Source organism: Callospermophilus lateralis, chromosome 18 (genome assembly GCF_048772815.1).
Source record: "Callospermophilus lateralis isolate mCalLat2 chromosome 18, mCalLat2.hap1, whole genome shotgun sequence".
Lineage (NCBI taxonomy): Eukaryota > Metazoa > Chordata > Mammalia > Rodentia > Sciuridae > Callospermophilus > Callospermophilus lateralis.
Genome location: NC_135322.1, coordinates 62,339,213 through 62,351,561, shown reverse-complemented (window position 1 = coordinate 62,351,561; position 12,349 = coordinate 62,339,213). Strand labels below are relative to the sequence as shown.

The 12,349-nt window shown below is 52.6% G+C and overlaps 1 protein-coding gene across 1 annotated transcript in view; it reads right to left on the bottom strand.

Moving 5' to 3' along the window:
- Positions 1–12,349, bottom strand: part of Cdh13 (cadherin 13) — an 862,179-nt gene that overhangs the window by 80,570 nt on the left and 769,260 nt on the right. Inside the window, exon 9 of the mRNA XM_076839513.2 lies at positions 3,693–3,875. Coding sequence (XP_076695628.1) covers positions 3,693–3,875 — 183 coding nt within the window. The remainder of the gene's footprint in view (positions 1–3,692; positions 3,876–12,349) is intronic.

Below are 12,349 nucleotides of genomic sequence, written 5' to 3'. Positions count from 1 at the left end.
TAAACTTGTCACCTGGACGGTTACTTTCTCAGGTTCACCGGAAAAGCAAGTAGGGAGCTCATTGGGGCCAGGCTGCAGGAGGCAGTGGGTTGCTCTCTAGGAGGACCAGGGGGGTTGACTGGCAGCCCATTAAGGAGGACAGCAGAAGGGCAGCCACAGGGGCCAGTGGGCAGAGAGAGGGTGGCAGAAGCGGGGCAAAGAGTCAGGTGGCACAAGAGTCCTAAACAGCGTCCTGCAGACTGAGCCAGTTATTTTAGAAACATCACATTATTTTTCATAATAAATAATCATAGCTATTGCGTGCAGTGCTAGCGTCCCACACTCAGAGGGATGGAGGACCCAGGCGGCTGCCCGGCAGGGGAAGGTTCAGAGGTGAAGCAACAGTGGTTTCTAAGCCCATGACAGGGTGGGGAACCAGGGCACTTTCCGGATGCTTCCTTCTCTGAGGATAGAGAAGCAAATAGACCTCAAATGCGGGGTGGATTCCACTCCAATGGAAGAACAGCTTTTTGGCAGTCGTGGGATAGGTCTATAACCCAGTCAGGGTGCTCTGGACCAGAGGTTTTAAAGGGAAACAGGTTCTCATCTGCCAGGATTCAGCCTGGGTGGGAAGCTGGACACCCCAGACACCAGCTTCCTGTTAGCTCATCTGTATGCTGGACCTCAGATTGGCCAGGGCAGACCTGCTCATGGTGACTGCCCTCCAGCCATTACCAACCCCTTCTCCCTGGCCCACCTATTACTGCAGCGGCCAAAAGGCCAGGTTTGGACCTGCTCAGTCTTCATAAGGGTAGATATATATATGTTTCTTGTCAATGAAACGAAAGAGGAAATTGGCTGAGGGACCCTTGGAGAAGAATTTTCTCCTCTGGCAAGAGGAGAGGGACATAGGAGAACATGCTTTCTCATTTGTCTGGTGGTTTCATGGCTTCCTGTCCGGGGACATAGCCAAGGGAAGACATGATGACTGGGTCTTTGGCAGCCATTTTATGTTCATGAGGAAAATGCCCAAAGCAACTAAGGTACCCCCCTTCTGGTTCTCTGACACTTTGAGCTGCCAGTCAATCCTGGACTGGCCTACTTTTATCCAATTAGGAAAATTCTTAGATTTTGTTTATAACTGAAGGCACTATTGGTCTGGCATCTTGGAACTTGCAGCAGAAAGCATTCCTAACAGTTTCATGGAGTCTTGGGCAGGATGGAGGGCATCAGAGAGCATGGCCAGCTCTGCCTCTTCAGAAAGTCGTCCTGGTTTTGCCTCAGAGGTGCTGAGAAGCAGGGGTGCTCCTCCTTTCCTATTGATTCCTGTCTGCAGCCTCCTTCTGAAGCCAAGGAAGTCTATGGTAAAGTGAAACCAGGGCCAGGCCTGGCCTCTGCGGGTCTCTCCCACCACAGTCTGCAGAGAGGGAGGGTGTGCTGATGGAGCCCTCCAGGGACCTAGGAGTGTGCCCCATGAATCTCAGGGTCACGGTGCACCTGTTTTCCCCGTACTGACCTGCCTGGGAGCCTGCCTCGAACTAGCGTTTCAGGGGATTCTTGCCTGGGTCCCATTTGAGAGCCTCGCTGTGGACGAGGCAGGCCCGGGAGAGAGCGCTCCTCCTGATGGTCCAGGTGTGCTAACATTTCCTGGAGCCCTAGCGAGCACTCGTGGGGGAACAGATCACCATGGAGGTGGGTGTCCACCTGAGCTTCATCCTCTGCAGGGTTGGGAAGTCGCCTGAGGGCACGCGTGGAGGACTGTCTCAGCTCCGAATGTGCCCCACAGAGGCAGGAAGCCCTGGCCAGGTCTCCTGGCAGCTTTGCTGTCTGTTACTGGAGAACTGGGAAGACCAGAGGTTGAAAAGGGCAGGGCCTGGGGGGCGGGCAGCACCTGAACAGGCCACAGGGTCTGAGGTCTGTCATTCTCAGGGGCAGGACCCTGGAGCCACCGTGTGGGGCTCAGCTGGTGCTGCTGTTGACACGGTTCTGCAGAGGGCAGAATGACCCCCCAGGGTGTCCACACTCCAACCCCAGAGCCCTGCACACGGGTCTTCCATGGCAAAAGGACGGATGGGATCGAGACCTTGGGATCAGAGGCTGTCACAGATCGTCCAGGGGACCCAAAGGGTCACAGAGTCGGAGGGAGAGCCAGGAAGGAGGGCCAAGGAGGGGGAAGCAGGAGACGCAGAGGTGGGAAAGGAAGGGCTAGAGGGGAGGTGGAGGCCCCAGAGAGGGATCTGAAGGTGCTGCACTGCGGGCTTTAGGGCTGCAGCCTGGCTGGACAGGGTCTAGAAGTGGCAAGGGCAAGGAGCTGTCTCCCCAGAGCCTCCCAAGACAGCAGCCCTGCTCACATCTGGATTTAAGCCCAGTGAGACCCTTGTTGGACTTCTGACCTCCACAACTGCAAGATGATAAATGCAAGATTTTTAAAAAATTTTTGCCACTCCATTTGTGACCATTTGTTGTAGCAGCAGCAGGAAACTGACTCAGACTGAGTAGTAGTCACCGTTCTGAACATTTTACATGCTAACGTTTGAAGTCCTCACAACTGCGATAGACTGAATGTGTGTGGCCACCCCAGATTCATATGTTGAAATCGTATTTCCCAGTTTAAGGGCATCGGGAGGTGGGACACTGGTAGGTCATTAGGTCATGATGGCATTAGTGCCCTGAAGCACAAGGCTCCAGAGGACGGCCTTGCCTCTTCCACCATGTGAGGGCAGAGCGGGAAGCTCCATCGACGAGAAAGCAGACCCTGGCTAGACACGGTCTGCGGCACCTTGACCTTGGTCTTCTGGCCTCCAGAACCATGAGCAGTAAATGTCTGTTCTGTACATGTGGCCAGGCCTAGGGTCCTCCATCAAGCACTACCAATGGACTGAGACAACCGCCCAAGAGGTCTGATGTATCACCACCCTCCTTTGCAGATGAGGAAACTGAGGCGGATGTGCCGGCACGCAGGGAGTTGGGGGCGAGGTCTCTGCTCTGCTCGCTGCTTCTGCAAATACTACGAATACACTTCCTGTCTGCTTAGGAGGCCAATGGTGGCCTCTACTAGGAAAGAGACTCTGTTCCGGTGAAGGCCTGGGCTCTGGCAGGAACTGGCCCTGGGACTTCCCAGAAACAGTGGAGCAGCTTGAAAACTGGAGGGGACCCGCCTGGCCCCTTCTGTGCAGCGTCCCTCGCGGGGACATTTCTGCATGACCACACACAGGGCTTGGTTCTTAGGATCGTGTTTCTTCCTCCTTCCTCTCCACTGAGCCAGAGAGAGGGTGGCTCTGCTGGTTGCCGGCAGCTTCCCCAAAGCCCTCCCTCCCAGAACTGGTATGCATTTGTTTCTAGGACAATAATGGAGACTCTGCTAAGAAAGATGAAGATGAAACACAATGGTTCACACTCGGAGCACAGCTCTTTACAGAACCTTTGCAGGTTCCATTTTGGCCCATCCTTTGCTAACTCAGGGGCAAACCTACTGAGAATTGCATTTCAATGTAAGTTTGGCTTCCTTAAAGTCACGGCTGACTTTGGGTTTTCCAGAACCTATAAAACAGGAGATCCAGGGTGCTGGCTCATGTTGTCGAGGGCACAGCTGCTCCTGAGGGCCACCAGCGCTTTGCTCTGTGAACTCGAGGAAGAGAGTGGTCTATGGTCTTCTCGACTCGGGGGTCCCACCCGCCCTCCCTGCTCCCTGCAGCCACATCACGGAGCCTTACTTTGACGACGGAGAGCATGCCCTCGTTGGTCTGGGGGTTGGTGTGGATCTCGAAGCTCTGCCCTGGGTTTCCGTTGATGATGGTGTAGGCAGCCCTCCACGCGCCGGTGGTGGGGTCGTCCTTGTCTTCCACCGTCAGATTGACGATGACCCCCACAGCTCCTTCCTCCACTGTGGCTTGAAACTGCAAACCAAGGAGATGGTGACTGTTACTATTTTGAAAAGTACACAGCAAAGGCCCTGTGTGGAGCCCTCCCGCATGCATGGTACTGGGGACGCCCCGCATCCCATCAGGTGCTCCTGCGCCCTCCGATTCCTGCAGCCCCACCCACACTCCACAACCAGGTCAGCCAGGCCAGGACTCCCAGCAGGGGGCCTGGGGCTCAGGCCAGGGTCTGCCTCCAGAGCCTCTGCTGCAGCTGCCCTCCCCTCTGAGGAAGAGAAGCAGCTTGCTCCCCAGCCCTTTGCCCACCACCCACGTGGCTGGAGAGCCGTTTGCTATGGAAACAGAGACCCACAGTCTGGAGGCCTGCCCCTCCTGTGTTTTTGTTGTGGTACATCTCACAAGCTTGTTGCCAGTAGGCGTGGTGGAAATCAATCAATCAATGAAAAATTAGCTTTCTCCTCCATGGAGGGTTCCATGAGCTATCACCAACACATTTCCTTTGAGTCAGAAGCATAAAGTATAGTTTTGCTGCTTACCTCTGACACACTACAGGTGAACAGTGATCTTATAAACGACTAATACCAATAAGCTGACATCAGGAAGAAATATCTTGGAATTTTAATTAGGAGCAAAGTGAATCTGGAGATAGTAAGATGATGTCAAAAAGGCCTGGTATTCAAAGAGAAGTCATCTGAGAAATGAGGTTTCAAAGGCAGCCACTGATTAATTGACTAACAAATCATTCATCAGGAGCCTGTCTTGACGCCTTGGGGGATGGGCGGGATGGGAACTAATCTATCTATCACTCCTCGGCAAACCTGGGGGAGTTGCCTGTCTGCCACGACAGGGAGCTGGGAAGTTCCTAGAACATGTCATAGGATGCAAAACAGTGGGTGAGCAGGGCACCGAGGATGCCGTCACAGGGATCCTTGTTTGAGCACGGTGGCCTTGGCTCCTGTCCTTCTTGCTCTCAAAAATCCGCAGAGTTCTGGAGCTGGAAAACCAGACCAGGGGCTCTCGGCCCTGACTGCACATGGACATTTTCTATGGAGCTTTAAAGACAGGCCTGGGTCCTGCTCCAGCCCAGCTGGCCGGGGTAAGGCCTGGGAGCCCCTGTTCTCTGGACCTGCCCACATGGTTCTAGCACACCATCCAGGTGAGAAAGGCAGTGGAGTCCAAGTCTGAGGAGGTCAAGCAGGTGTCAAGCAGAGTGCCCTCCCTTCTGGGTGGGCAGGAGGCCTGAGCCTGGGGCTGAGGGGCCTGCAGCACCGCTGGGCTCAGCAGGAAGGGTGCTGGGTCCAGGAGCCTTGGAGAAACGGCTGCTCCCTTCCCTTCAGATGCCGATGAAGATGATTGCCCATCTTTGGGCAAAGAGAGAGGCTTTCTGCTCCAGAGTCCTGTGTGAACCAGGGTCAGACCTGGGTCTCCTGGATTCCAGAATCTCTGCTTTCAACCAATTCTTCTCCGAGCCCCTCAAGGTGCCCACTGCCCAGGCCAGTCACCCAGCCCTGACTGTAGCCAGCGCCAGGGAACCAGGGCTCGTCCCTGCTGATGGCTGTGGACGTCGGCTCACAACCTGTCCTCGTGGCTTTTCTGAACCTGCTCCTTAGGAAACGGGGCAGACCATCGGTGGGACTGGTGTGTACGGGACTAGAGGGTGTCGGGAACGACCAGCCTGTGGAAATGCAGTTACGTCCTAGAGCTGTGAGAAGATGGCTGTCCACGCAGAGGAGCTCTGTGGCCTAGGCAGGAGGGCGAGGAGGGCGGGAGCTTTCTGCCTGCCCCCTCCTGGCTGGTCTGCAGCTTCTCACACGGGGCTGCAGCATGGGGCCTCAGCATCTTACACTGGGACCAAGGACTGAGGAAACACCAAAGGACAAAGTCAGACAGGAGCCAGGCTGTGGCAAGTCGCTGACGCTCGCGGGAAGGGTGGGCCGGTCACCCTGCTCTCCAGGACAGTGGCTGCAGAACTGACTCTGACCCAGGCCGTTCGCGCTCACTGGCCCCTCCTACCATGATAGATTTTCATGGGCTTTAAAAAATCGCATCTTTGTGGTGTGATGAAATGAGTTAAACATTCTTTGCCTCTTAGAGTTCTTCTTTTCTTAGTTCAGGGACCTAGTGGTGTGTCATGGTGTCTTAACAGCACACAGGCTGGCGCCCAGTACCACTGAGCCTGAAGATCTGTTGAACAGGTGAGCCAGCCACTTGATTAAACCAAAGTTCAGCCCTGTCTGTGAGACCCTCCTGGGCAGCTGCTCCCAGGACACAGGTTTTCGTGTCTGTAGCACCGACCAAAGAGGCTGGCAGAGAACACAAGTTGGCAATGTTCTAGGAAATCTCAGAAGGGTGTACCGTGGCCCTCATGTGTCCTTAGAGGTAGTAATGGGTCCGTCGGCATATTTACATATCATCCATGCCGTCATCCATCATCCATCCATCCATTCATCTGTCCATCCATCTATCCATCCTCCATCCTTTCATCCATCATTTATCCATTTTCTATCTGTCTGTCGATCTGTCTATCCATCCATCCATCCATCTGGGGATACACTAGTAAATAAAGCAGATGTTGTTTATTTTCTCATGGAGATTATGGGCTGGAAGGAGAGACAGATATGAAATAATAGATAATTACAGACTGTGTTAACTGCTCAGGAAGAATCACAGGGTTCTCGAGGGGTCTGTACAGTGTGTGTTGGTGGGGGCAGGTGCCCGACCTGGTTAGAGAAGAATCATCAGGAAAATTCTTTAAGAACTGAAAGAAGAGGAGGAGTTAGTGAAGGGAGGAGGGTAGAGCCTTTGAGGCATCTGGACCGGCAGGAGCAGAGGCCGGGTGGCAGGAGCAGAGGCCGGGTGGCAGGAGCAGAGGCCAGTGGCAGGAGGGGCCTGTGTGTTCACAGAGCAGAAGGAAGGAGGGTGTGGGTGGAATGCGGGGGACCATGAGGAATGCTTGATGTCAGGAGGCAAAGGTGGCCTATGACATCTCTAGTGCAGAACTGGATGGCTGGGAAAGACACTCAGAATTTACCTTGAAAGCAAAGTGGAACCTAATCAAGGAATTGGGTTTGTTTAAATCTACTCCTAAGAGAATTCAGAAAAAACCAAAAATCTTTAAATATAGAAAACATTCAACACAATTATTATGGTCTTTGTTAAGACCATTATCTGATTCTTGCATAAACTATAAAGCCAGTTTCTTTGAGCATCCATTTAGAAACTCATTATTGCTTAATTAAATACTCATTCTATTAATTCTATTCAATGTTTTAACCCCATTATGTAATTCAAGAATGGAAAATTAAATAGATTAAAATGAAATAGTACCATTTTACATTTCTATAGCAATGTTCACTTTGTGATTTAAAAACAATAGGCAGACATTAATTTACCAAAGCAGAGTAGAGGAATTATTGATTGTAACATTGCTTCCTTTAATTGGAAAAAAATAGATAGAGTTACTTTTCTCTTAAACTATGTGGCAAATCAAATACCAGATGTAAAACTTATTTTCATACAATGATTGTGGGCCGGTTGGCTTGGGAGGGCGTATTGAAGCTCATGAGCTCTTTCAATTCAGAGCTGAGTTATTTCCTTCTTTCTTTGAAAAGATGGGCGAGTTACATGAGGGTCATTAGGGATGATGGACTAGCCCAGAGGTCATTTTCAGGGAGAGGTGGAACTGGATTTCCTCCCACACCGAGGGAGAGCACACCACACCTGGAGGTCAGGAAGGCTCCCCTGGGAAGCTAGTGGGGAAGGCCAGCAGATGGCTCTAGGGGGCTGGCCTGCGGGAGCCCAGGTGCAGGAGCCATTGACCCTGAGGTTTCCCAGAGAACCGAGCTGAGCTCGAGGAGCTTGGGTGTAGTCATCTGGGAACTGACTTTGGGAATTAAAAGAGGAGGTCTTGGAAAGATTTCTAAACTGAATTTCTGTTTGCGAGGATAAAAGGGCCGAGATTGCCGGAAATCCAGCTCACAACAGCTTCCAGGCCTCCGGCAGACTGCCTTTACATAAAGGACGTGGCTTATCGGAAGAGTGAACCCTCTGCTGCAGGTCGGCCCGTAGGGACCGTGAGTGACCTAAGCATGACATTACAGTTAAGGGGCTTGGCACACAGCCGGGCATGTGCAGCAAGGGGTCAGTGTCTTAGCAATGACAGTGGGGATAGACGTTGCTCCGTATCCCATGAAATTCTTGCTAACAAATAAGAGGGTGCGGCTCCCAGCCTGTGACTTTCCGTTCTCATCACCCAACACCTAATGACGTGGTTATTTGAGCGTGTCCTAATTTCCCTGGACCCCGTGGAAGGGCTCTTCTCAGTTACGGATCCCTGACTCTGCATCCCTGCGGACTCTTGTCCTGCTCTGACAGTGGGCTCTTCGTATTGGCCAAGGCGAGGGAAGCTACCTGCAGTGACCCCACCAGAAGGTCACTGGGCCAGCTAGTCCCTGATGAGCCCTCAGCTCTGCAAAGAGATGCAAGAATCCATTTTAGCAGGTGTTCATTAGGTGTCCATGGCACGCTGGGGGATCCACCACGTGAGAAATGTGGCGGTAAATGAAGGAATGGCCTTTCCTAGTGGGTATCTCCCTCTTTTTATGTTGTACACACTGTGATGTATCCCCACCATTTGCTTCTATAATTAAAAAAATATTTTTGGTACTCGGGATTGAACCCAACAGTGCTGAGCCACATCCCTAGTCCTTTATTTAATATTTTTTATTTTGGGACATGGTCCTGCTAAATTGCTTAGAGCCTCACTAAGTTTCTGAGGCTGGCCTTGAACTTGTGATTCTCCTGCTTCAGCCTCCTGAGTCCCTGGGATTACAGGTGTCTGCTGCTGTGCCCGGCTCTTGCTTCTATAATTTCTGAAATGCTTTCCTTCATTGCCGTACAGCCCTGGCTGATCTGTGGCCCATTATGGATGCCTTTATGTCTAGATGTGATTTAGTTTCCAGCTAATGGTCATTGTAATCAATGGTGCTGGGTCAACTGGATGTCCATGTAGGGAAAAGTGGATCTTGACCCTCTAACTCACACCATATACAAAGATGAAGAGTAAAACAATATGTTTCAGAGGAAAGCAGAACATTTGTATTTAGCTTACATGTAATGTTTTTGGTCTCTCTCTCTCTCTCTCTATCTATCTCTCTCTCTCTCTCTCTCTCTCTCTATATATATATATATATATATATATATATATTTTATATAGACACACAAACATGTATTACATGTAGCACGTTATAAAATAGTTTATATATATTATTATAAATATTATAAATTTAATTGTATACATAAAGGGCACAGAACAGCATATAAACACAATAGTTCTAACAGCACACAACCCAGAGTGGTAAATATAGTTCATTCTGAGTCTTAAGGCTGCCTCGGAGGTGCTCCGAGTGGCGATTAACCACAGAGCCACACAGGGCCCTGGAGCTCTCTGACTAAGGTTATAGGCTGCTTATGAGCCACCGCTCAAGGTGAGTGGACCTCTGGAGTCTTACCCTGGCCACCTGTGGCAGGACAGACGTGGCCAGCCCTGAGGCACCTGTAGGACCAGGTGGGAGAACATCCAGGAACCACCAGCTCATCCCAGCCCAGGGCCTGAGGAGCGTTTTTTCTCCTTCTCTCCAAAGCGGGCACCAGAGCTTTGATTTCAAGGCCCACGAGCGAGGCTCACCCGGGGAAGAGTACGCGAAGGGCCGGGCCAGGCCCACAGCCACCGTGAGCAACAGGACTGGGCCCAGGAGTCCTGAGCTGTCACGCAGACAACCAGGGGTGCCCCCGCTGTGGGAGTTCCTGAGAGCCTGGTCAGCGGTTCCCCCAGGGCCCGGCCACACCCCCCATAAAGGGAGCGGACTGTGAGGCACATCCCATTTTGGTGTCATCTTGTCTGGAGAATGGAGACCCCAGGGAGGAAGACCCCCTGGTGCCTGCCCCGGGGTCTCGTGAGAGGAGTGACCGGCCTCCTCTATTCCTACTGAGGGAAGGGAGGCGACTGAACTGTCGTGCCCCTGGTGGACAGGTGTCATTTCTGCTGCTGTCGCAGAGCTGGGGTGGACCCAGGCCCTGCGTGTGCCTGGCCAGCCTCTGCCCCCGCGGGGCACCCTCAGCTCCGTGTGACTTAAGCGTGGCGCCTGGGAGTTCTCCTTGGCTGGAGACCCCTGGGGGTTTTGAGAGACAGGTCTTCTTCAGGGAGCCTTCACAGTCCAGAAAGCGTTTGGAGGGGATTAAATCCATCCCCAGTCCTTGCTGGAACCAGTGTGTCCCCCGCTAAGGGCTTCAGGCCACCCACTGTCCCTCAACAGGTGAGGGACCACAAAACCCTGGGGCCGAGGCAGCTAAGTAACGAGGGGGACCAACTCCAGAGGAAGAGGCTCCCTGGAGGTGGCTCTGGGGACCCCTGGCCTCCCAGGAAGGCTGGCTCTTGATCCTGCAGGACCGACTCACGGGTGTGAGGTGCTGCGGGGAGTCTGAGGCTCCCTGCCTCGGGAGCTGTTAAAACCCCCTCCCATCAGCCCAGTGACCCCGGACTGGAAGGCCGCTCTGGGTATGGAGGGCTGAGCGGTGGCCCCCTTCCACCAAGAGGAGACACCAGGAGTACCCCAACTCCCGGCTCTCAGGTGCAGGGAGGAGCTGACGGGCCAAGGCGGTAGCGAGGCGCTGCCTGCCGCACCACCCGCCTGCTGTCCTGGAGCGCGCTCTTGGGTGCCAGTTATTTCCCATGAGCCAGGTCACAGGCCGGCTCCAGACGCCCTGTCCGTCTGTCCCTATCTGATGGCTGAACTCCTGCTCTATGTGGCTCCTCAACTCTGCCAGACAGACACATGAGTCTGCGGAACTAAAGACACGCAGGGTTTCAGGAAGAACAGGCTCAAATCACGGACATTTTTGTTGTTGTTGTTTTCTCTTTAAAGTCACTGCAGGCTGACAGGAGAGTACCCCAGTGAGGCGCGGCTTCTCGAACTCGCTCCTGGGAACCAGGGATGGGGAGAGGGGCCTAGGAGTCCCCCCAGCGCACCAAGCCCTGCCCTGAACAATAAACACGGCCAGCCAGGTCTGTTATCACCTTTTTTCTGTTTTCTATTTAGAGCTCCTGCCTGAGAGTTCATTTAGGAAAAAAAAAAAAAAAAGAAGAGTTTTGCTGCTAAAAAGAAGTTTGGAAACCACGGCCTTAGGGCGCCGATGGAGTAAATATGACATTAGGTGGTGAGAGAGAAATAAGAACCATGGAGCGGATTTTCCCTCATTCTGTTTTCTCTAACGCCAGACTTGGACCCTTTATTTCCACTGACATTAGCATCTTTTGGTTGAGTTTCTCTTCTTTAAAAAATGAAAGAAAATGCAAAACACACTTGTACTTTGAATGAAATAATTGAACGTCGTTCAGCTTTGAGAAGGAAAGCAATTTTCTTAGAGATCCGCGTTGGGCCACAAACATTTGAATATGGATGAGGAGCGGCCTTGTCAGGAGAACGGCGTGGCCTCCGGGAGACTCTGGGGTTTGGTCTCTGCAGCTCTGCCAACAGGCAGGTGTGGGGCAAGTTCAGGCTGGCCTCCAGCTCATGAGGACGTTCTTGGTAAATCCCACCACTTCCCTGAGCCCCTATTGCTTACCTGAGATTTGGGGATCAGGTGCTCCTAACCCTGAGAGCTCATTAGATTCACATAAAAGAAACCCTCAAAAACTGCTGATGGCTCAAAAACGACCCGGGCCCCACTTCTAGAGAAGTGATTTTTTTGGGGGGTGGGGCAGGTATGTGTATTCCACAAACTGACCCAGACGTGTCTAGAGAACTGTTGGGGCTGAGAGCAGGGCTCAAGTTGACCACTAGGGCCCCCCCAGGTGCTGTGATGGGATATCCCAGGATCAAAGCTGGGACTTTCTAGCCTCCGTCTCCACAGAAAAAAATCCTCCCTCTCCACCCCTCTGCCGGCGAACGGCACCACGGTTCATTTCAGGCTTTGCCCTCTGTGCCCTCGTCTCCACCCCCAACTTCCAGCTGACCAGCGACCTCTCTTGGTGTGACCTCCACCATCGTATCATTCAGTTTCCCTCAAATAACCTGGATAGATCGTCAGAGAGAAAGCTGGTTTATGGTTGGCCGAGGGTCAGAGGGAACGCGGAGTGGCTGTGCGGTGGGTACGAAGTGGCTGGGTGTTGAAGGAGTTCCATAATTAGATGACGGTGATGGTGCATGACATGACAAACCTTCTCGCAGACACAGGATTTGACATGTTGCTAGAATGATCACAATGGAAATGACTTGTGATGTATATTTCACCCCTATACACACACACACACACACACACACACACACATGACATGCCTATGGATCACCATCCCATCCCCGTGACCAAGGTGTGGCCCTCAGGAGCTGCCCGTGGGCAGTCTGGGCACCTGGTACTGGCATGGCCCTGCCCTCTTTCATTCCAGCCTTCAACAGTCTCTGGTTTGTGCGGCAGCAGCCCAGAGTCACCCTGGG